Source organism: Rhinolophus sinicus, linkage group LG12 (genome assembly GCF_036562045.2).
Source record: "Rhinolophus sinicus isolate RSC01 linkage group LG12, ASM3656204v1, whole genome shotgun sequence".
NCBI lineage: Eukaryota > Metazoa > Chordata > Mammalia > Chiroptera > Rhinolophidae > Rhinolophus > Rhinolophus sinicus.
Window position 1 is genome coordinate 65,524,151 of NC_133761.1, and position 22,334 is coordinate 65,546,484.

A 22,334-nucleotide genomic window follows, 5' to 3' on the forward strand; every position below is an offset into this window, starting at 1 on the left:
AAATGGAAACGAATGTTTGGAGTTGCCTTGTAGTTCCGCTGTTAACAGGCAAGGTGAGCATCATCTATAACGCCACAGACTCGAGGCATCTTGGTTTCTGAGAGTTGCAGCCTGAAACTTTATAACAAATTCCACTCTGGGGTGTTTCACATCCAAGCGTCTGACTTCTTGTATATTGCCGTTGAACGGAACCAGTTCCCTGAAGTGTATTGCCATAACGAAAGGCTTTCTAAGAGGTGTCGGTGAGTCACATTGCGGGTGGAACAAAGAAGAATCAAGAAAAATGTCAGGAAGGAAGCAGTAGAGCCTCCCACAGTAACACATACCAGGGCGACAGGCCAAGTTCAAGTCTTGGATAGATCAAGTCAGCATCCAAGAGGGTCCAGGACTGTGTGTGTTGGGGAACCTGCTTACAGACTTCGTGGCTGAGATGTAGACATCCTGGGGCAAAGGCACATTTTATAATAAGGAATGTATTCAAGGAGCTATGAGCAATTAGGGATGAGGGCAGGGGCGGGCTTTCAAGGCTGGTACAGGATCCGGCCTCCTGTGGTACCCGAATCCCAGGGACAGCAACTCAAGAAGCCCGGTTGCTCCCCATCACATGCAGCTAGAGGTGCCGGATGCTGTGGCTCCCACCTGACGGCTGTCTGCTCTTCCTCTCTGCCACAGTTCTAATTTATCTCTCTGACAATACAAAACCCCCAAACTACATACATACAATTATGTAGAGATATGCCTTTTAATTTAAATTTCACATTAAATATATTTTTGATTTTTATATTTTAACGTATATTACATGTATAGAATTTTCCCATTTGCAAGTGAGGGAAATAGCTGCTTATATCTTGCTCTAGCTAAGGTCTCGGATTGCGTAGCTGGTGAGAAATTGGCAGGTTAACAAGATGATAACTAGAGAGCCAGCATAAGGGTTGGGCTGGGTAGGGACTGACGCTGCAAAGACAGCTCAAATAATTTGCTTGCATAATTTCCATATTTCAACCCTTTCCACTTGAACACGCTCTGAGAAGTAAAGAAAGAGATTACATAGAAAATATTCCAAATGATGTACTTAGCACAATGTAAAAATGAGGCAACTTGAAAGTGTGTATTTAATTATTTTGGAAAATAGTCCAAATGAAAACAAATACATTTCTCAATGATAGTTGCAATGTGAGCTACTCGTAGGTATAATAATTATTTCTTCTGGTGTTACTACTGGATTTTCATTTTCCAAACTCTGCTAGCAATATTGTGGAATGCCAAGATAGGACCCAAGAATGAAAGGGAACAGGGAAATGGGATGAATTGTTTCCTGAAACTACTGCTTCATAAAACGTGGAACATAAAACAACGGTGCTCTAAAGCCTCACTTAAATGAATCAATATGACGACAAGACGCTTGTAATAAAATATAACTTAAAAAAATACTATGGATCAAGTATAAGATGTGCAACTGGACAGAAATTGGACAGATCTTCAGTGGACCAGGGAAGTTGCCCTCTCCAGGAAATTAAGTCCTACTGGAAATGACAACGTGCAACTGCAGCTTTGGGAATTTCATTTTCGGGGGCTGCCACCAGAGAAGCCCAGTAGGGAATCAGGTTACAAATGCAGGTAGCCTTTGAACTTGGCACCTGGTGAAATAACACCCAAGAAGAAGATACTGTGCCCTGGGGAAAATAATATGCATCTATAAACGCATATACTGTGTACTAGCATCCAAACATACACTGGATAATTAAATCGAGTATCTCTATTACAAAATAAATGTAATGAGGGCTGTACATCAAATTAAGCGAACTTGTCTTCCTAGAGTTAAAACACAGATTAGAAAATAGATTAAAATGCAAAAGCACATGCAGAAGAGACATAGGAATGAAGACAAGACAACAAGAGCATTACTTCCTCAATGTTTTATCGTCCTTTCTAGAAGTAGTCATGGGAACCAATATAAACTATGTTTCTTAACTCTAGGTTTGCTGCTGCTAAGTTAATAGCGTTAGGACCCCAACCTCTTCGATGTGCTAGGTGAAAACCCCACAAGTAAAGAGCAAGGAGCCTAGCTGCAGCTCCACCAGAGAACCGGTGGCCAGACTTGCTCAGTAGCTAATGTCTGCAGTGAAACAGCTGGGCTGTTTTCAATTTTCCTTTGTAAATCTAGACGAATGTACCAGGTACCCTCAGCACGACTAATTGCTTTAAAAGTGGTCATTTATTCAAAGGATAAAAATTCATTATTTAAGAGGTGAAACCAATAGGGAAAAAAATACTATTATTTTACTAAAAAAGGTCTAAGGATTTAAAGGATTTAAGTAACCAAACTCCTACTGAGAAAGTGTTGCCCAAATAGTTCAGACTATTGCTATAGATCATGTTTCACCCACTGGAATTTAAAATGTTTGGGCTATGACATATTATTCCAATCACAGAACTTTATAAACTCGACCTCCATTCGCAAGAATGGAATTTTTAGGAAGATTAAGTCACATTGGTCTGTTCTTTTCTTTTTTTCCAAACTGCTTACTCTACAAAACGTTTTTAAATAAGCATTGGGAAAACAGAATACAGATAGGTGAGTATATAGTAATAAAAGGTGCTTCTGTTGAAATATTTTTTCTTTCAAAACTACAAGAATGGTCTCAAGATCAATTTTAAAATCTTACTATATATAAACAGTGTTTAGGCATCCATTTAGAAAATTCCCATAAAATTTATGAAATTTTGGGTGGTATTATGTATATGTATATATACATATATACACATATACACATATATACGTATATATGTATATATAATAGGTATGATATACATATATGTATATATATGTATATCATACCTATTATAAAAGTGCTTATTTTACACTAAGAAAATAAATTATAGTTATATATTAATTCATATAATTATGTTATAATTTATTAAAAATTCTAGTAACATTAACCTTCAATTTGCTTTTTTGCTATTCCCTTTTAAAGAATCTTTCTTGATTTCTGTGTTATTAGAATCACTTTCAATGCAGGAACACTATTTCTGGTCAGTGACAGGACGAGCTGTCAGTCTCTATTTGTCCATTTCTATCCGGGAGGGAGTGTAAACCACTCACAGAAATCCCATTTTATGGCAGAAGAGCACAAATATTAGGGTGAGCTCAAACGAGATGGGCATTTACAAGTCATATCTCGGTGTTTGTGCCTTGGTTAGTTCCTAAGGCAACTAGAGCAAAGACAAGATATGGAGGGAAATTCCTTGTTGCATACTTAATATATTCTGTTTATTTTATGAAGGACAGAATGAGATTTAATCAGTTAGTAAGAAGCATATGGTACGATCCATGGTATAGTGGAGACTTCACGTTTTGCCCAATAGTAATTTCAAAGAAATATTTTGCTGGAGTAGTTCCAGATTGTTAACAAGAAACCTCCATCAACTTATTTGTTTGTTCTGAATGCCATTGTCATTGGTTAGGGACAGTTTAAAATGTCAACCCAAAATCAGGCTCCCCAAAATTATGCATTTTAAATGGGTAGATAAAATTTATATCTAGGAGAGTTTTCTTTCCTTCAGAGTCTCTTGGGCTTTTTTTGGATAAAATATCCCTTTGAAAACCTGTTGAGATTTTAGACCATTTTGAGGTGAACCATTATCAGAATTACTTGGGATGCTTGTAAAAATGCAGATATCCGGACCTCATCCGGATTTACAGAATCAAAAGTTCTCGAGATATATCTCAGGAATCTGTAATTTTTCAACACACATCCTCACTGAGCATTTCTTATGCTACTAAAGAGTCACTAATGTAAATTCTCTCCCAGAACAAATATGATAATGAAAAATCACAAAATATTTCATATATTTTCAAGAGATTGATAGATTTGTGATTTTCGTTCATGGATACTTTAGATATGTATGAATGTCAGGGCCAGAACTCTTGCATAAAAACTAGAGCTGTCTTCCACTGCAACTCTTCTTGTATGTGTGAATGCATGTTTGTTTTAACTTTGGAAACTTATGACAGTATTGGACACACTTCACCAACTACACTACTGTATACACAACATATATATATACTGTATATAAGTGTATATACAACAACTTCTGTATAGTACAGTTTACAGTATACAGTAAACTCTACTGTATTGTATAAGTATACTAGAAAGTAAAGCTAGAAAGAGGCCTTCACACTTTCAAGTCTTATAATGCAGTTAGAGGTACAGTCATTTGCCAAAAAATGACATTTTGGTCAACGACAGACTACACAGATGCAGTATTCCCATAAGATTATAATGGAGCTGAAAAATTCCTATCACCTAGTGACGTCCTAGCTGTCGAAATGTTGCAGCTAAACGCACCATGTGTTTGTGGTGAGGCTGGTGTACAGGGTTTATAAAGTGGCCAGTGGTGGACAGCTGTGTCCCAGGTCTTCACATCCACTCACCACTCACTCGCCGACTCACCAGTCCTGCGGGCTCCATTCATGCCAAGGATCCTGTGTAGGTGTTCCAATTGTCATCATTTTTTACCATGTTCTTACAGTACCTTTTCTAGGTTTAGATGCACAAGTACTGACCAATGTTACAGTTGCCTACAGTACTCAGCACAGTAAATGCTGTGTAGGTTTGCAGCCCAGGCGCACCAGGCTGTAACCTATCGCCTAGGTGTGGGATAGACCAAACCATTAGGTTTGTGTCCGTGCCTCTATGGTGATCACACTATGACGACATCGCCCAATGACGCATTTTTCAGACCTGTCCCTGTGTTAAGTGGCGCCTAACTGTAGTCTAGACGGGCCCCCTACAGACGAGCCTGTGGTGCTGCAGGACACTGCATGAGAGAGTTCTCAGGGAAGGCGTTCCATGGGGTAGAGACCGGCTAAGTGGACCCCCGAAAGGAAGCTGGGACTTTTGAATACGTGGGGAGAGGGAGAGAGCTTTGTACGGGCTTGAATTTTTCTTCTACTAAAATGTTTCATCCAGACCATTTATGTAGTGGGCAATGAAACATAATTCTGGGGGAATAAATAAAAGCCAGATTGGAAAGAGCGTATAGACCTGAACATCAGGTCTTACCAGGGCAGTAATTTACCTTGACATTATTTTTGTGGCTGTGCAGAACCAAAATATTGGGAAATTTCTGAGAAACGGCCATCAGCACTGCTGAAGAATGCAAAGCCAGTTCTTACCATGGCAGAGAGAAGGCAGACATTCCATGGCATAGCGACACATCCAGGCCAATACCAAGCCGATTTTCGTAATTCACCATAACTCTGTGTTTAATCACTCACGTTGACAAGAAGAGGGGGAAAGGACTAAGCAAGAGCAGAGCCATTTCTGATGATTTACTGATCAAAGCCAATTACGATAGTTCTGGCTGAACTGGATTGAGTTTCTCTGAAATTACTTTTCAAAGTAAAGACAACAAGAGTGAGCCTGTGCAATGCTGTATTTTCTCATTGTTAGTCCATAAAATAAGTAAAAATCACTTACCTAGATCCACTGAGCTTCAAAGGGTCACTTCTGAAGTGCAAAATCAAGTGAAATGTAGAACTGAAATGCAAAGCCTTTTTTTAGCTATTTTGTCTTTCGTTTGAAGATCTCAGACTACTTTTCACACAATAGACTGAATCGAATCTTCTTCTAGGTTCCGAATTTTTTATTTGAGCTACCGCATGGTTCTGAACAAATGTGAGGTCTACACAGTATGTGTATGTGTCTCTTGAATCATAACTTTAAAATGGTGTAATAATAAAATAGGACAAAGGAATAAAAACTGGAGAGATAATCCCATGCATTATGCTATTCCCATATAAAACCTTAATAAACAAAGTAAATCACCAATAGGAACACCACATTTTCCTGCTACCATTGAGGTTGGGAGTGGCCCACACAAAAGAGCACTTAAGATAACATATTTTTATAATTCTTGTGGTAAATTGTTTTCATCATTTTGCATGAAAATGTTTCATTTGGCATGAAAATATTTCAGGTTAAGTCTAATGAAAGCCCCTGTGAGTTCTCTTATACATTTGCTTGCTTTACTGGAAGAAATGCATTGAAGAAGCCATAAAATGTTGCATGCAATTTTGTATTTAATCGATGACTTTTGTTATTAGTATAAGCTATGTCATGTCCTATGCTGTTTTGCAATGAGGCCTTAAGATTTGCTCCTATTTTGCCCTGTGGTACTTCTGGGGTCCTAGCAACCGCTCGGCCTGGGCTGTCCAGGCGAACCTCTACAGGTCCTCAGGTCCCCCTCTCTGAAACTGTGAAAAAGGGTCCAGGTACACTTAGCACGTCCCACACATCACCGATTCCAATGGTCCTGGTGTATACAATCAAACACCACTGTATTTAAGACTAACAGAGGGTAGTTATTCTCTGACAGAGGGTGGACTGTAAGTCTGAGAGTGTCACACAGATACTCTTGCCCCAATCCAGGTTAAGTCTAATGAAAGCCCCTATGATTTTCTTAATTTTTCGTTTCCACCCCCTGCATAGATTGTCAATAGATTTGAAGTTATGAATTTCTTAACTACTGTTCCAAAGCAAAACAGAAAAAAATTAAAATGAAAAGCAGCATTTTTCCATCATTGTGAAGAAAATAGAACCAAGCTCTTATTCTCCATCATGGAAGTTACGTAAAATACCGATCGGTATTTAGGTTCTTCCCAAACTCATGTTTCCATGGCAGTAGTGTCAATGTGCTGAGTGGGGTCACTCACTAGTGTGACTCAGAAAGGGGAGGTGCCACATGGTAAATGGGGAGAGGATCTAACAGTATAATAAGTCTGCGTGGTAAGTGGCACAGGCGGGTCGCACAGTAAGCCCTGCTGGTCCAGCTTGGGGGTAAATAAGTCAAAACTAAGTCCTCACCCTCTACCTGGGAGGAAGAGGTGACACTGAAGAGCCAGCCCACACTTTTGGAGATGGTACCAAATCAGCAGGGACTCACTCTGTCGGCCTAGTGGGTGTTTGGATGGGTATATTTTTATAGAAAAATGTTTGGAGCCAGGACACGTGGTTTTCCCATTTTAATGGCAATACTCTCAGGTAACTCCCTCTTTTCTTATTACTTGTATAAGTTAATTGGTCACCTTGTTAGAGTTTTAAAGATGTTTATTTAGCAACTAATGTTAATGCTATAATCGATATTACCGTCAAATGAAAATTAGAACTTTTGAGTAAGAGAAAGTTACTCAAAGTAATGAGGAAAGGAAATACTTATGCATTGAGCCCTTGGTCTTTAATTTTTTTCCTTGGATATCTATTTACTAAACTAAAACAATAAAGTCAATTAAAATAGAGAAAGACAAAACTTATTTGTGTATGTTTTGTGGAAATAATTTTCTATTAGATATTTCATTAATTATGACTTTAAATAAAGTAAGAATTATAGCAAAAGTCATTTGAAACCCAATGACATTTATGTTAAACATAAAGTCTATGTCCTTTTTATCCATTAATATAATTTATTCTGATGAAAACATGGGATATACCAGATAGTAGCACTTTTCCATATCACGATTATTTTTGAAATATAATCTTATTATGGAATCAGACACTAAACTAAAAGAATGTTAGAAAAATAAAATGAAGTGATAGTTTTTAGTAAATTAAATAAGTTGACCTCACATAAACAAGATGACAGTAAGCTTCAACTAATCCACTTCATACTAAATACTTCGATATAAATAACCAATTCATTGTCAACTAAAATACCCAATAAAGATGGCTGAGTGACACCGGTAACCCCATACACACTAACTAATCCTTTCATCTCCATGGACAACAGGTCTTGTTTTTGCCAGAGCCAGTCAAATAGCCAATAAAAAAAGTTTCAATTTTTTCCCCACTTTTAGTTTCCCTGGGTTCGTCAAATAAATATGTCTGAATTTTGTTTCCTTTGGAGACGTCAATAGAGCTGATTTTAAACAAGCATAAATTACTGCTTACCATTCTACTTTTAATCTCTAATTCTGTTTCTTTTCTTCAGATTATTGACCTTAATTCAGGCTTTCTCTCTTCTTTTTCCATGATGATAAAATTTAAAACTAGCTTTTCTGTTTAAAGGAAATACATAATCAAGTTATTGTTAATTATTTTGTGAAATATAAATGTGTAACCTTTAGAAATTATGAGACAAAGTACAGTAAGCAATAGTAAAGAAAGTACTATCATTGGCACGTATTTGCTGACCAAGAAGAAATGACAGGGTACTGTACTTCTAAGGACATAAATGTCCTATGTCAGATCCTAATAGTCTTAGGCGTGGACAATTTTAATACCTGTCTAGCTGGTCGTCCTGTCCCTGGTCTCTGCTCACTTCTCTCTGTTACGTATCCCTGTGACATTGATCTGTTTGAAAAACATGTTGGTCTTCCATTTTTCTCCACTGCCTTCAGAAAATAAACAAATAAACAAGCAAATAATAAACATTAAACAAATCATTAAACACTGTAAATTCCTAGACATTCTCCAATTTGGCTCTGTTGAATCTGTTTTACTTGATTTTCCTACATAAATCCTCCATGCCAACCAGACTGACAAACTCACGTTCATCTCTAAATGTCTTATGCTTTTCCACTGATGAGTTTTTAGGAATTCAGTTGTTTTCACATTCCTCTTTGTCAATCTGATCCATACTTGAAAATCTATATTAAATCTTAGAAAGCCTTCCCAAACCAGCCCAGTCTGAAGAGACAATTTTTCAAATTGTCGCAATCCTCCAAAAATGTTTCTAATATATTTACTGGAAAATGTTTGCATATGAGTGGACCCACACAGTTCAAACCCATGTTGTCCAAGGGTCAATTATCCTACTAATATTATTAAGCCCATTTTGTAGATGAAGAAACAGACACACAAGTGAATGGACCTGCTCACAGCCCCGCTGAGATTCAGATCTATCATTATCAATAGAAGAGCCTTTTGGTTAAATTATAAAACACATCAATTTAGGCATAGAGCTAAATGGCAAAATGAGACATACCTTATAATAACAATGAACAAGAAGGCACTAAAGTATCAAGTGAAACACAGAGTGTCAGATTGGATTTTTAAGAACCTAGAAACCAGATTGTAGATGTGCTCTGGAGTTTAGACTTCAAATTTTCTAAGCCTCGATTTCTTTTGTGAAAGAGAACTAAGAATATCTGTCTTGAACAGACACATGATGTGGTTGAAGGTGGGGGGAATCACAAAGTGCTCTACACATGCCCATTTTTGTAACACTATCTGTTCACTAGAACTTCACTGGAAAAATGATAACCGTCACTCTTAAAAAGTGTTATATTCCTTCTTGTTACTTTGATCAAATGGATTTGAATAATTCTATAATTAGATATCTTTCTTTGACTTGGAATCAGGACAAAGAGTAAAAGAAAGTGAAGAAACTATAAGCCAGAGCTTGTTATGGGGTAGATTTCATGGTTTATCCGGGATCATGGAGAAGAGGAAATGGGATCTTCCATTCCCCCGAGAAGCCCTCCACGGTGAGTGTTGTCTAGACTATGTATGTCTAGAAAAACATTGGTTTTAGGGATTATGGAGAGCTACAAATAAGGTAGATGGCAAAATCAGTGCTCCCAAGTAGGATAGAGTGAAATCCGCAGCCCAGGACCAGATAAACAATATCCGAGAATAGAATCCCCAGGTAAACAATGTGTATTAGGTTGGTGCAAAAGTAATTGTGGTTTAAAAGGTTAAACACAATTGCAAAAACCGCTATTACTTTTGCACCAACCTAATAGCATTGCTGCCAAGAGCAATCTTTTTCTTTTGTCATTTTTACAATATTCAGTGTCACACATATGTCTAACAATGGTAGTCTGAGGCAACCACTATATTGGGCAAGTAATCTATTTCTAGAAGAATTTGAAGTCTGCCATGACTGCATTTCTCTACACAATACACGGAGAATGATAGAATAGACATTGGCTTCCTCAATAACTAGTCGCATTTTATTTCATTACAGTCCTAAACCTGAGTTAGTTCTGTACTTCCACAGGATTATACATGAAAATTATTATTTCTTACCTGAATATATGTAATTTCAACTTACTCTTTATTGTGCAACAGGAATCCACTGTGGAAAAGACATGGATAAATGCTTTTCAAGCCCTTGCCAAAATGGTGGCACTTTTGAGAACTTGCCTGGGAATTATACTTGCCATTGCCCATTTGATAATCGGTCTGGAACATTCTATGGAGGAAGGGACTGTTCTGAGATTCTCCTGGGTTGTACCCATCACCAGTGTCGAAATCATGGACTATGCATTCCTCACGTCCAAAATGGCCAGCATGGATTCAGTTGCTTCAGTTCCATCTGGCTACTCTGGGTCAGTGTGGGAAACTGTTACCACACTGTCTTTTGAAAGCAGTGGCTTCCTGTGGGTACCAGTGGCTCAGTAACAGCCACGGGCTCAGTCTGTAATGTAGCCCTCAGGTCTCGGGCTGTTCAGCCAAGGGCACTTCTCCTTTTCCGAGGTCACAAGGATGCTTTTATAATGCTGGAGTTTCTAGGTGGCCACATTCACTTAGGAATTCAAGTCCATAGTACGTCAAAGGCGCTGCTGTCTATTTCCCACAACACCAGTGACGGAGCGTGGCATTCAGTGGAGGTCATGTTTGCACAGAACGCGACCCTCATTTTACTGGATGACGCCTGTATGGACCCGTGCGTCACGACAGCCCTTCTCCATTCGAGATCAGCAGCGATCAGTATGTGCTTACAAAACTCCTTTCTGGGTGGTTTACCTGTGGAAACGGCCAACAGCAGTGCTGCCCCGCTCAACATCTATAACCTACCACCCACAACTTCCTTCGTAGGCTGCCTCCAAGACCTTCACGTTGATGTGACTCTCATTACCCCGGAGAACATCTTATCTGGCTCATCGTTCAACGTCAGGGCAGGCTGTGTGCGAAAGGACTGGTGCGAAGGCCACCCTTGTCACAACCGAGGATGCGGCACCAACCTGTGGCTCAGCTACTGGCGTGACCACCACAGGCCCTATGGAGGCGGGAGCTGAGCGAGGGCTGGGTGTCCAGGGCACTGTGCCCCAGACCAGCCACCAAACCGGCCAGCCTGCCTCTGCCTGTTACCAGACAGATGACCCCTCAGGACATCTGCAGTGGCTGCCTACTGATGGCAGAGACCAAGAGGCTAGTGATGGGCACTAATCAATGTCGAGTGGATTCATAGGATACCAGGGTTTCACTCAGAGAAGAAAAAAAATAAGCCGATAGCTCCTCTCCAAACGGGTTTTGATCTTGGTATTTACAAAATGTTATTACAATTTCACCATTTGCATGTATCAGAAATGTATTGGAAATCTTATTTGAAAGAGAAATAATCTTTTGGATTATTTAGAAACTAGTCATGGAAACTACTAGCACAATATCTACGGCACAGTAGATGTTTAGTAAAGGTTTACTTCCTTGCTCTCCTACCATGTTTCCCCAAAAAAAAGACCTAGCCGGACCATCAGCTCTCCGAAAATAAGACCTAGCTGGACCACCGTCTTTTGGAGCAAAACTTAATATAAGACTGGTCTTGTTTTAATATAATGTAAGACCCGGTATAACATAATATAATATAATATAATATAATATAATATAATATAATATAATATAATACTGAGTCGTATTAATTTTTGCTCCAAAAGACGCGTTAGAGCTGATGGTCTGGCTAGGTCTTATTTTCAGGGAAACATGGTATCTATGAAATTCTCACTTGCTCCAAAACCAGGCTTAACTTTAGCATTGTTATAAACCACCAGTTTATTCAAAGGTATATTTTCCAGGGTTGCATTGGAGAAAACGGATCTTGAACCTAGGTGTCTTAAGAGAACAAAAAGGAAAGAAAAAAAGAAAACATGGGAAGTAACAACAACAGTGAAACTTGGTAGATGCCATAAACTAATTGATCTCATTTCCCTAGCCAATCCCAGCTTGAAATGTATTTCAAAACCCTTAACTTCCAACATCGTCCCAAAGATTGCTGTTGATAGTGATCAATACATACCTGTTCCTTTTTATTATTATTATCACGGATTGAAAATGTCTGAGAGGTAATTGCGACAGACGGCTTTGAAGTCCCGCTGTAATTTACTCCAAGATTTTAGAGGAACCTGAAGTAGGACAACATCTGGTAAATAGTCTTCTCTGCTTTGTAAGAAGTAAAATTAAAACCAGTCTTAGCCTATAGCCAATTCCATGTCCGAGTGGCTAAGAATTATTAGAAACGATTCTCGGGTCTCTCCACTGACCACAATATTCATTACAAATCAGGGACCTGTGTGACAATGAGATATGGCATCTACCCGCTCTCTGTAATATTTTACATGGAGTGGCAAGTTGTTTGGTGATTTCTTTTTAAAGGAGAAAAGGGGAAATTACGTTGAGGCAATGTTCACTTTTTGAAGAAAAATGTAATTGACCCAAGGCAATACTTTTACTACATATTCAAAATAACAAACAGATGTTGACTCATTTTGACTGGCTTCCAAAGGCAGTGACCCACAAAGTTAATACTGACCATGGTGGTGCTGACTGTCCTGGTAATTAGAGTCAAAAGATGCCACTCCAGTGGGTTTCTGGTTTCCTTTAGTTTATTTTTTTCCAACTTGGAATCTCATGAAGGTTTAAACCAAGTTTTCGAATTGGTTACCCACCCCCACGTCCCCCAGTTTCTTTCCCCTCTATAGCACTGGAAACAACAGTTTAACCCTCATGAAAACCCTCGGCTTCAAAAGATACGTCTGTAGGGAGGGAGTTCTGTCAGAGCTTCTCTTTCTGAAAGTCCTCAGTACAAGGTTAAGGAAAATTACATTTTTCATATCGCCTCTTAGGCATAAGATGAAAATATTCTGTATTTGCTGTTATCTATGAGGAATGTTTGCTGGGTGTTTATCCCCATTATAAAAGATGCTTACGAGCCCTAATGAAAACATGGCATCTTTCTGTCATTGCACATTGTGCATGCAAGAGGGAAGAGACGTTTCTCAAAGCTCAAAAAGAGAGTGTTTCTCAAAGCTCAGTTCCTAGGACTGTCCGTCAGGGTATCTCAGCCCACTTTGTGTTTACTGTGTCTAAGAATATGGAGCTTCCAAAATAATGTTCAGAAAGAATGTGTCGCTGACCTCTTGCCTTCTGGATAATATTTGATTTGTAGATGATTATATCATTTTTATCTTCAGTCATACATCTAGACTTTGAGAATCTTCTCCTCTCACAATTACAGTTTCTTAGATAGAAAAGAGGCCCACTCCATGACTGATTTTTTTTTTTATACCATTGTGCCTGCCAAGTGTAGTGGCCCAAACCTCTGCTTACACACCTTCAGGAATGGAGAACTCACTCACTCCATCTTGTCAGGAATTCTCCAACAGTTGTTTCCTCATACTGACGTAAAATATGATTACCTATAGCTTTCATTCATTGGCAGCATTGTAACACTTGAAGACATGCTAATATAAACCTCATATCCCTTCTTGAGAACACTTACATATTTAAATAAAAGTACCATCCAAGCCATCACTACAATCCTGCTACACATGCCCAGTTTCTGCTAATGTTTTCCATGATGTAGTTTGCAGACACTTCCTCTCTGCTTGCTCACTTTGGAATAAATTTGCTGACCTGGTTCCTAGATGTGCCTGAGGACGCAGAGTGACACAGGACTGTAACTGCCGTCATCCTAGATAATGTTCTTCTATTTTTCAGCCTAATGTTACGCTGACCTTTCAACAGCCACACTCCGTGATTGGCTGGCTCACTCTGAGTTGTTCTCACTCATGTGGCTAATGCCCTGTTTCTTCTGCCTAAACCAATGAGGTACTCGTACATTTAGATCTGAACGGCTCTCATTTATTTCTCATAAATTTCATCTTGTAGTTCATCGACCATTAAAACATGTCCAAGTTATGCTTAATAATATTTGTCCTCCCTCTTCATGACATATCAGTAACTCGGATGACAATCATCCCTGCCCCCGACAATCATCCCATGTCCACAGCCAAGTCTGTGGCTTCAGGTGTCTCTTCAAATCACGTAGCAAATCACCACTCTAACTACTTGCTTGTGATTTCTGAAAACAAATGGGATTGCTGGAGAGCTGAGCTCCTGAGAAAAATGCAGACAGCTCTGTGTTCTGCCTGTATTTTAATAGGGCTCTGCAGAGTGACGCTTTCAAGGATGACCGGCAGGGACCCCCTCCAGCCCTGACGTTGGTGATTCTGTGCATATTCTCACACCTCAGCAGCTTCACAAGCTGCATTCTCTTCTGAAGCGTTTTATCTCAAGTAAAAGTGCTGCCGTGTACTCAGCGATGCTGTCCTCTTCAAGTGGGTTATTGTATCTCACAGTGCACTCTGAAAGCTCCCTGGAGCAGGTGGCCTCCAAATGAAGACTCAGAATGCAGTGTTCCTCTAAACAATCAAGTCAGAGTTTTGAAAATGGCGCCTTTTGTGCAGGAAGCCCTCCTGTACACATAGTTGCTTAAGCAAGTTTTACTGTAGTTCAGCTGAACTAAAATATGTCTTCCATTTGCCCAAACTTCAGTTGGACCATGATGACATTTAAACATGATGCAATGTGCTCTTGTTTCTGGTTATGATTTCAGAGTGAAAACTTGAAGACAGCAATCTCTTTAAGACAATGCTTTTGTCAGGTTCATCAGTAATTTCTAGGTTGCAAAATCTGAGCACTTCTCACCATCTTCACCATCACCACTGATCCAAGCCACCACCATTTCTCTCTTGAATTTCTACAGTAGCTCCACCTTCTTTGGGGTTTTGCTCAAATATTACCGCCTCAGAGTCCTTCCCTGATGACTCCATTTAAGATTACAACTCCACTCCTACCCCCAGCTTTCCCTATTCCTTTTCTCTATGTGACTCATTTTATACCAAAGAACCTATCACCACCTGGAATACTTCTTTACCTGCGCCTGGTCTATCCTTCATCAACTGGAACATAAGCTGTAGGAGTGTAAGAACTCTTTTCTTACTCTATCATCCATGCCCTTGAAGGTCAGAGTTTGTTTCTATACTTCTCAAGAGTTTTCTTGAGGTGACACACATCAATAACATGGCATTCCTCATTTCTCTGACCACAGGGAATGCTGGGCGAGTGCAGTACCCAGCTGCACCCTAGTTCTCCGACCCCATGCCTCTCCTTTTCCCCACCAGACCCACAGAAGGAAGGCTCCTCCTCTCCAGTTGTTCAACTGCCTTGCCTCTCATTATTATTAGGAGTACCGTCTCAAAAGAGGCTTTGTACATAATTTCCAATTTCTGTATTTTGTAAGGAATAACTAGGTTTAATGACATTTGCTTGAGCATGCTCCCAAATAGCAAAGAAGGGCGCTGCCTAAACAGTGTGTTTACGGATGTTGCAGGAAGAGCTCTCACCCACCACCAAATTTCTTCGACCAAGTTGGACTGCCGTAGTAACTGATAATCCACCCTAAGTCCCACGTTTTAGGGCCGTCAACGAGAGGTCCCCAAGTTTATCAGTGCAGAGAGCTCCTCTTTCTCTTTTATGATCAGTGAGCCTCAACTAGAAACTAGAAACCAAAATGTAGCTATTTGCAGAATAAAGTAAACTCAGACATATAGAAAATCAGGCCAAATTTTCATTCTATTGAATAAGCCTTTCTGAACTTTAAAAAATATGTATGTCTATATATGGGTCTATATTTCATCTTCTGTCCCTTCTTACCTGTGAATCTGAAGATGTGTTTCTTCTTTGTATCTCCTCTTCTGTTTTGACATTGAAGAGTATGTGGCAGGCAGATTTGGCCAAGATGACTCTGCTGGATATGCTGTTTTTCACCTTTACAAGAGTTATGGAGAGAACATCACCCTCTCCCTGTTTGTGTGAACATGTCGGCCGTCAGGCTTATTTCCAGCTTTGGGAAACAGCACCCAGAACCTCCGCGTCTGCCTAGAGTGTGGCAGGCTGGCGAGGCTCAGTCCATCTTCTTCCAAATTAGAGGCAAACTTTGTCCTTAGCGATGGAAAAGTCCACTTCATAGCTTTGAAAATCAAGCTGGATAAAACTGAACTGTACCAGTCTTCACAAACCCTAGGATTGATTTCTGCTCCTACCGGTACATGGAAAATCCAAAGAGGCAATGTCCTCTACATTGGTGGCCTGCCTGACAGGCAAAAGACTGACGTTTACGGTGGATTCTTCAAAGGCTGTATCCAAGATATACGATTAAACAACCAAAACCTGGACTTCTTCCCAAACTCAACGAGCACTGCATCCCACCATCCAATTCCTGTCAATGTGACCCAAGGCTATTCTGGAGACGACATGTGCGAAGTAGGATTACTCATCCCAGCTGTGTCCGTAGTGGATGGCAGAGATTTATTTTAGTAAATAGATAATTTACGATCACCTTCTCTGTATGTGAAGATGACGCTGTTGGCACTCCAGCCATCTTTTTATCCTTCATCAATATTTTCCCAGCAAGACGGTGGGATTTATATTGCGCCGTAAAAACATGGGCTTGGCCCTACTGGCATCATGGTCTATTTAATCAACTTAGATAACACCACTGACACGCTTGTCCTACACCCATAATAACCCAATTAATTTAAGAATAATTGCATGTTAACTCCACATTTATTAGTGGTAGCTCAGAGTTTTAACAGAATCAACTCTGTGTTGGAAGATACCGGTAACTTTATATTAAGCGCCCAGCTACCATTGTTTTGAACTTCTAGTAAGTCAACAAGAAAGAAAGAAATCTGGGAGGTAACTTCCTTCTGGTAGTTGGATTTGAAATTCTCTGAAACAGAATTTCTCAGAGCCCACGCTTTACCGTATATATTTTGTATGCTCTCTGAAAAGCTACTTAAATACTTCCATTTGTTGGCTCTGCATGACCTTTGAAAGGAAAAGAAGGAAATACATTTATACCTGTGGGACATTTATGGAGCTCTGACTGTCCTGCCATGCACTGGGCTTGATTTTAAATCTACAAAGACGGATCATTACACAGATAGAACATTATATAGGTGTGTGGCCAGGGTGCCAGGCACTGTTCCACAGGCATCTATTCATTTCATTCTATTAAAGGGCTGCTGCACGAGGCATGGTAACTGTCCCCATTTCCATCACTCACAGATCAGGAAACTGAAGGTTAGAAAGGTTATATAACTAGCCTAAATCACACTAATGGTGGAACCCAGATAAATATAGTCTGAGCTCGCCAGAATTCCTTTTTAAACACTTTCATTTGGGATACTTTGTGAGAAACCTTGTGAGAACTGAAATAATAATATTACGTCTGATTCAGAGGCAGAACAGCCGAGGAGGGCTGATGGCGGTTGCTGTACTGGGACCCGCAGGAAGTAGGTACCAAGCTTCACTACGTGACTTTCTGGTAGCTTTTCGGGGCAACAAGATGGCCCGCAGTTTCCTCATTGGGGAAAACAGAAGTAAAAATCTCTACTTCAGATGGTCATGAGTGTAACTGAAAGTGTCTGGTAATTTGTAAATTACGGAGAATACTAGTAAACCTTTCATAATCCCCTTGTGCTGTCGGAGATCAATTTTGTCCATTTTCTCTTTCTCTCTCACTGCATATCTACTTCTAGTTCTCTCTCTACCCCTTTCTCTTAAAAAAAAAAAGTTGCCAACGGTAGCAGTTTTATTCTATTTGTTAACCTGTAGATATACACACTTCAAACTGTCAATACCTAGGAAATTAGCTTCTAAACATCAGAGACACCGGGCTTTCCTTCACTGTTTCCACACTTCGCTACCGGCTTTTCAATGCCTTTGGTTCCTTTTCTGCTCCGTCCAGGCTGTGTCACAACGGAGGTATTTGCCACTCCCTGTGGGGTAACGTGTCTTGCTCCTGCCCTGGGAACACAGCTGGGAACACCTGAGAGGAAGTGCAGTGCTGTGAGCCCAGACCTTGTGCTCCCACGGCCCAAGTGCCAGTTGGTGCCTCAAGGATTTGAACGCAGGTGGAGTTCAAGCTTATCATCCATCCAATGAAGCTGGGCATCTGTTGTTCCAGGAGGCAACCCAGAGGAAGAATACAGATAAAACCGGTTCAGGAAAGAACCCTGTGGCTGTTTCCTCTGACGTGAGCAGGAACATACACCGAATGGGGGTAGTTTAATAGCCCAGCTGGGCCTCATGGGTTTCTGGGGAGAGATGGAGGTCATAGCACCACCGAACCCTGATCCTTGATCATTTAAAGCCAATTTCTGAGAAAAGGATTAACCAGCTGGTCTTTGGCTTTTCTTTTCTCCTAATTGGAAAGACAGAGTAAGGGTTAGCACACTGCCATTTGTTAGCTCTGGGCACCAGCAGCTCACACACCCTCCGTAGTCTGCAGCTTCCTCTGTAGAATAAGGATGAAATATTTGCTTTATAGGTAGAGAAAGTGTGTGTGTGTGTGTGTGTGTGTGTGTGTGTGCATGCACACATGAGTACAACTGACTTTTAACTGCCTACTGGTCAGCTTCATCAGAAACCAGGTCCACTGTCAATTTACTGTGTCACCATAGCTCCATGTGTGATTTCTCCGTGCTCAGTTTCTTTATGTCTGAAATGGATAATCAGTGCTTTATTTGTAGGAGCAAATGCAAAATCAACAGGGGCGTGTATTCGGATATTGATGGAGAAGAAATGTATGGGATGGGTTTTGATACCGGACCATCTAGGTCTGGCATTCTGGCTTGATTATCTGTTAGCCACACGACCAGAGAAAATTACTTAACTACTGGAGTCTCCATTTCCTTTATAAAATGGGGATGATGGTGATAACACTAAGCCTGCATCTGGGACTTCTGTATCAGAAATCACATAAAGGCAATGAGCAGATTGCCCAGCCCACAGCACTCAGTGCATTTTGGCAGTGACACGATGGCTGCTCGTATTACTAAAGTACTGCAGACTTTAGTAATGATGGTGCCACTTGGCACTGCTCTCTCTCTTACCATGTTTTCCTGAAAATAAGACCGGGGCTTATATTAATTTTTGCTCCAAAAGATGCATTTGGGCTTATGTTCAGGGGATGTCATCCTGAAAAATCATGCTAGGGCTTATTTCCTGTTAGGTGTTATTTTCGGGGAAACACGGTAGGTGCTGCTAATGCCATTTTTAATGGACAAAGCAGTGCGACATTATTCAGGAGCAATAGGAAAACCAGCAGAGAACTCACCAATATCATCACCTTCGGTGTCAGGACGCGGGATGCTAACGTGACCATACTGTACGCAGAGAAGGAGCCTGAGGTTCTTAACATTAGCATTCGAGATTCCAGATTGTTATTCCAACTGCAAAGCGGCAACAGTTTCCATAAGCTGAGTCTGACAAGTATGCAGTCAGTGGATGAGGGCATGTGGCACCATGTGACTCTTTCCATGGCAGACCCACTGGCCCGGGCCTCCACGTGGCAGATGGAAGTGCACAACCAAACCCCTTCTGACCAGTGCAGTGGCCACTGGAAGCCTCGGCTTCTGGATGAAGAAGACAGACATTCCACATGGGTGACTGAGCAGCTGACAACATGCGGGGCCTGCCAGGGTGTGTGAGCACAATAGAAACCGGTGGCATTTCTCTCTCTTACATTGAAAATGTTCATGGTTTCATGAACAAACCTCAGGAAGAGCAGTTTTTCAAAATCTCTGAATTCCGGAGTTCCTGGCTCTTTGCAGTTAGATGCCTGTAACTCCAACCCCTGTCCGCATGGAGGAAACTGTGAAAACATCTACAGCTTTTATCACTGCTCCTGTCCCATGGGATGGGCAGGGCCACATGGCGAACTCAATGTTGACGAATGCTTTTCAAACCTCTATAACCATGGCAACTTCTCTGACAGAGCTGCCGCCTAACACTGCAGGTGCGAGCCTGGGCACACTGGTGTCAACGGTGACGTGGGTATAGACAATTGCCAAAGTCACCAGTGTGCAAATGGGGCCACCTGCATCAGTGACACCAGGGGCTATTCTTGCCTCTGTTTTGGAAATTTCACAGGAAAATTTTGCAGGTGAGCATAACGTGCGTATAAAGGTTGGTTTTAGAGCTAAGCTCAGCATTCTCCTTGCCAAACTGGAAAGCTGTCTCCTCAGGTAACATATAGGCCATGCTGAACAGGACTCACATTGGTCACGTACAGACAGGATCCCACCTGCTGGAATGTTCTAGAAGGAAGTTGGCGGTGTTTTGACCAGATTTTAAGCAAAATGTTTTCTTAGTCGCCTTCATTAGAGTATGTCTCAGGACCTACAGCCCCAGAGTCTGACAGCCTGAGGCCTCAGGAAACAAATAGATGATAAATGCAAACGCTGAATGTTAGTATTGTTGGAGGAAGCATGACTCCTATCCCTAAAACAGTGCCCTGGGTTATTTCAGGTAGGTAAATATTGTAAAACCCTGAAAAGACTGGTAAAGTATCATTTCAAAGAGAAATCGTAACTCTCAGACAAATAAATAAACATGTTTTGATGGTTTTATCGAACTCATTAATTAATGAGGGAACAAGATAGAAAAACCGGCTCAGAGGACAATCTTATCATATATATATAATATATATGTATAATATATATGTATATACCTATTATATCTATTATATACCTATTATATCTATACATTTATTCAATATATATTATCTATATATGAATAAATGTAATAGATATAATAGGTATATAATTATATATATAGTATATATTTATGCCATAAATATCTAATTATTGTATTATCGCCCATTTCAAAGTATTCCACAACATTTTTTCTAAAACAGCAGAAGCAGTATTTTTTCTCAAACTACAGAAGAAGTAATCACCTCCATTTCATGTTATATAAACAGAAATAAAAATGAATATTTTCTTATTAAGTCACATTACTTCAATATTTCCACATAAGTAGAATTCATTATTGAATTCTTATAACTTGTGCTGCTTTTAAATTCACTAAACAATTGAGTCATTATGGGAGGTGAGAGGGTATTATTAACAAGTAATAATATACTCATATTTTGGACAGAACACCTGGAGTCGTTGGCAACTTGTAGACATTACACTGATTCAGAGGTTGTACCTTGATTTGATGAATCTCCTGGCAGACGTAACATGCAGCCATAGCTATGAGAAGATGTATTATCTCCATAACATTTATTGCTGTTCAGAGCATGTGAAGACAAGGTACGTGTTAGGGTCTAAGTGTTGACATTCCAGCAAGATGTCACTGCTCACGAGTTAACCAACTCATTTGCCAACTGGTAAACTACCTGTCTAAAAGCAAAAGACATTCAGGATCAAAATTAATAGTATTGCCACTGTGACTTTGGATAAGTAAAATAAACATATACACCCCAGTCACTACTTCTCCAGTATTTTTTTCTGACTAATTCATCAAAGTCAAGTTCTCAAAGATTAAAGCTCTCAAAAATATCTTCTAACGAGATTCAAAATTTGCCTCTTAAACATAAGATGTATACAAAGCTTCATATTTGTATTGGTAATTGACCTCTTTCAAAATAGTTAACTTTTTTTTGGCTCTTTTGAAAAGTCCTCATATTTTCTTTTTAAAGTGGAATTGATTAGCTCTTATGAGAAAAGACACACTCACCATCATGTAGGCTAATTTCTCCATATTAGCTGTAGCACACACAACAGGACAAAATTCAATTCATCTTCTATTTCCTGAATATTAATTAGGCATCAGATACCATGCACATGCACAGTGGATCAAAGGACCTGGGCACCACCCTTCAAACCTTTTTAATCAGTCCCTTCAGACCACTGGGTTTCTCTTGCAATAAAGTTCTGCTTAGCTTCTAACAATGTGCTCTGCCTTGCAGTTTTTAAGGATCCTTTAACATATACAGCTTTGTTGTTATACAAAAGAGCCATGGTCTGAATTCACAAGTAGTTACCACTGAGTGCTGCACACAAGCCTCCTAGACAGCATTTAGCTGGCATGCTACAAAGCTATAAATTGTTAGCAAGCGTTGGCAAGGCAACCGGAGTTCAGATCCAAAGCCAACAGAGAAATCACATGAGTGTTTGGGTGCCAGAGCTCTGTCCTTGCCCTCCTGGCCTTTAAAAGATATGCAGTCTTCCTGCAGTCCGTGTTGGTTTATCAGCAAAGAAGCAACCATCTAGCTCCAGTACACGTCTTTCAACCCTGACTTTACTGTCACCTATGGTGTAGATCTTATCTCACCAATGAAAACTATGCAGAGATGGAAGATATACAGCCATGCTTTGTCACAGCGCCCTCTAGCGCTTTACTGAGAAAGTGACTCTTGCATAAGGCAGCACAATTAGCATCTGTAGTTCAGCCAGCCTGAGCGCTTAATTAGTTTGG

At 40.1% G+C, this 22,334-nt stretch overlaps 1 protein-coding gene across 1 annotated transcript in view; it reads left to right on the forward strand.

The window, feature by feature from the left end:
* The window catches only part of CRB1 (crumbs cell polarity complex component 1), a 50,470-nt gene that overhangs the window by 24,909 nt on the left and 3,227 nt on the right, over window positions 1-22,334 (forward strand). The window contains 10 exon segments of the mRNA XM_074316680.1: window positions 10,074-10,312; window positions 10,314-10,389; window positions 10,392-11,022; window positions 15,767-16,324; window positions 17,809-17,947; window positions 17,949-17,976; window positions 19,107-19,446; window positions 19,448-19,505; window positions 19,507-19,652; window positions 19,654-20,013. Of these exon segments, the coding sequence (XP_074172781.1) occupies window positions 10,074-10,312; window positions 10,314-10,389; window positions 10,392-11,022; window positions 15,767-16,324; window positions 17,809-17,947; window positions 17,949-17,976; window positions 19,107-19,446; window positions 19,448-19,505; window positions 19,507-19,652; window positions 19,654-20,013 (2,575 nt within the window).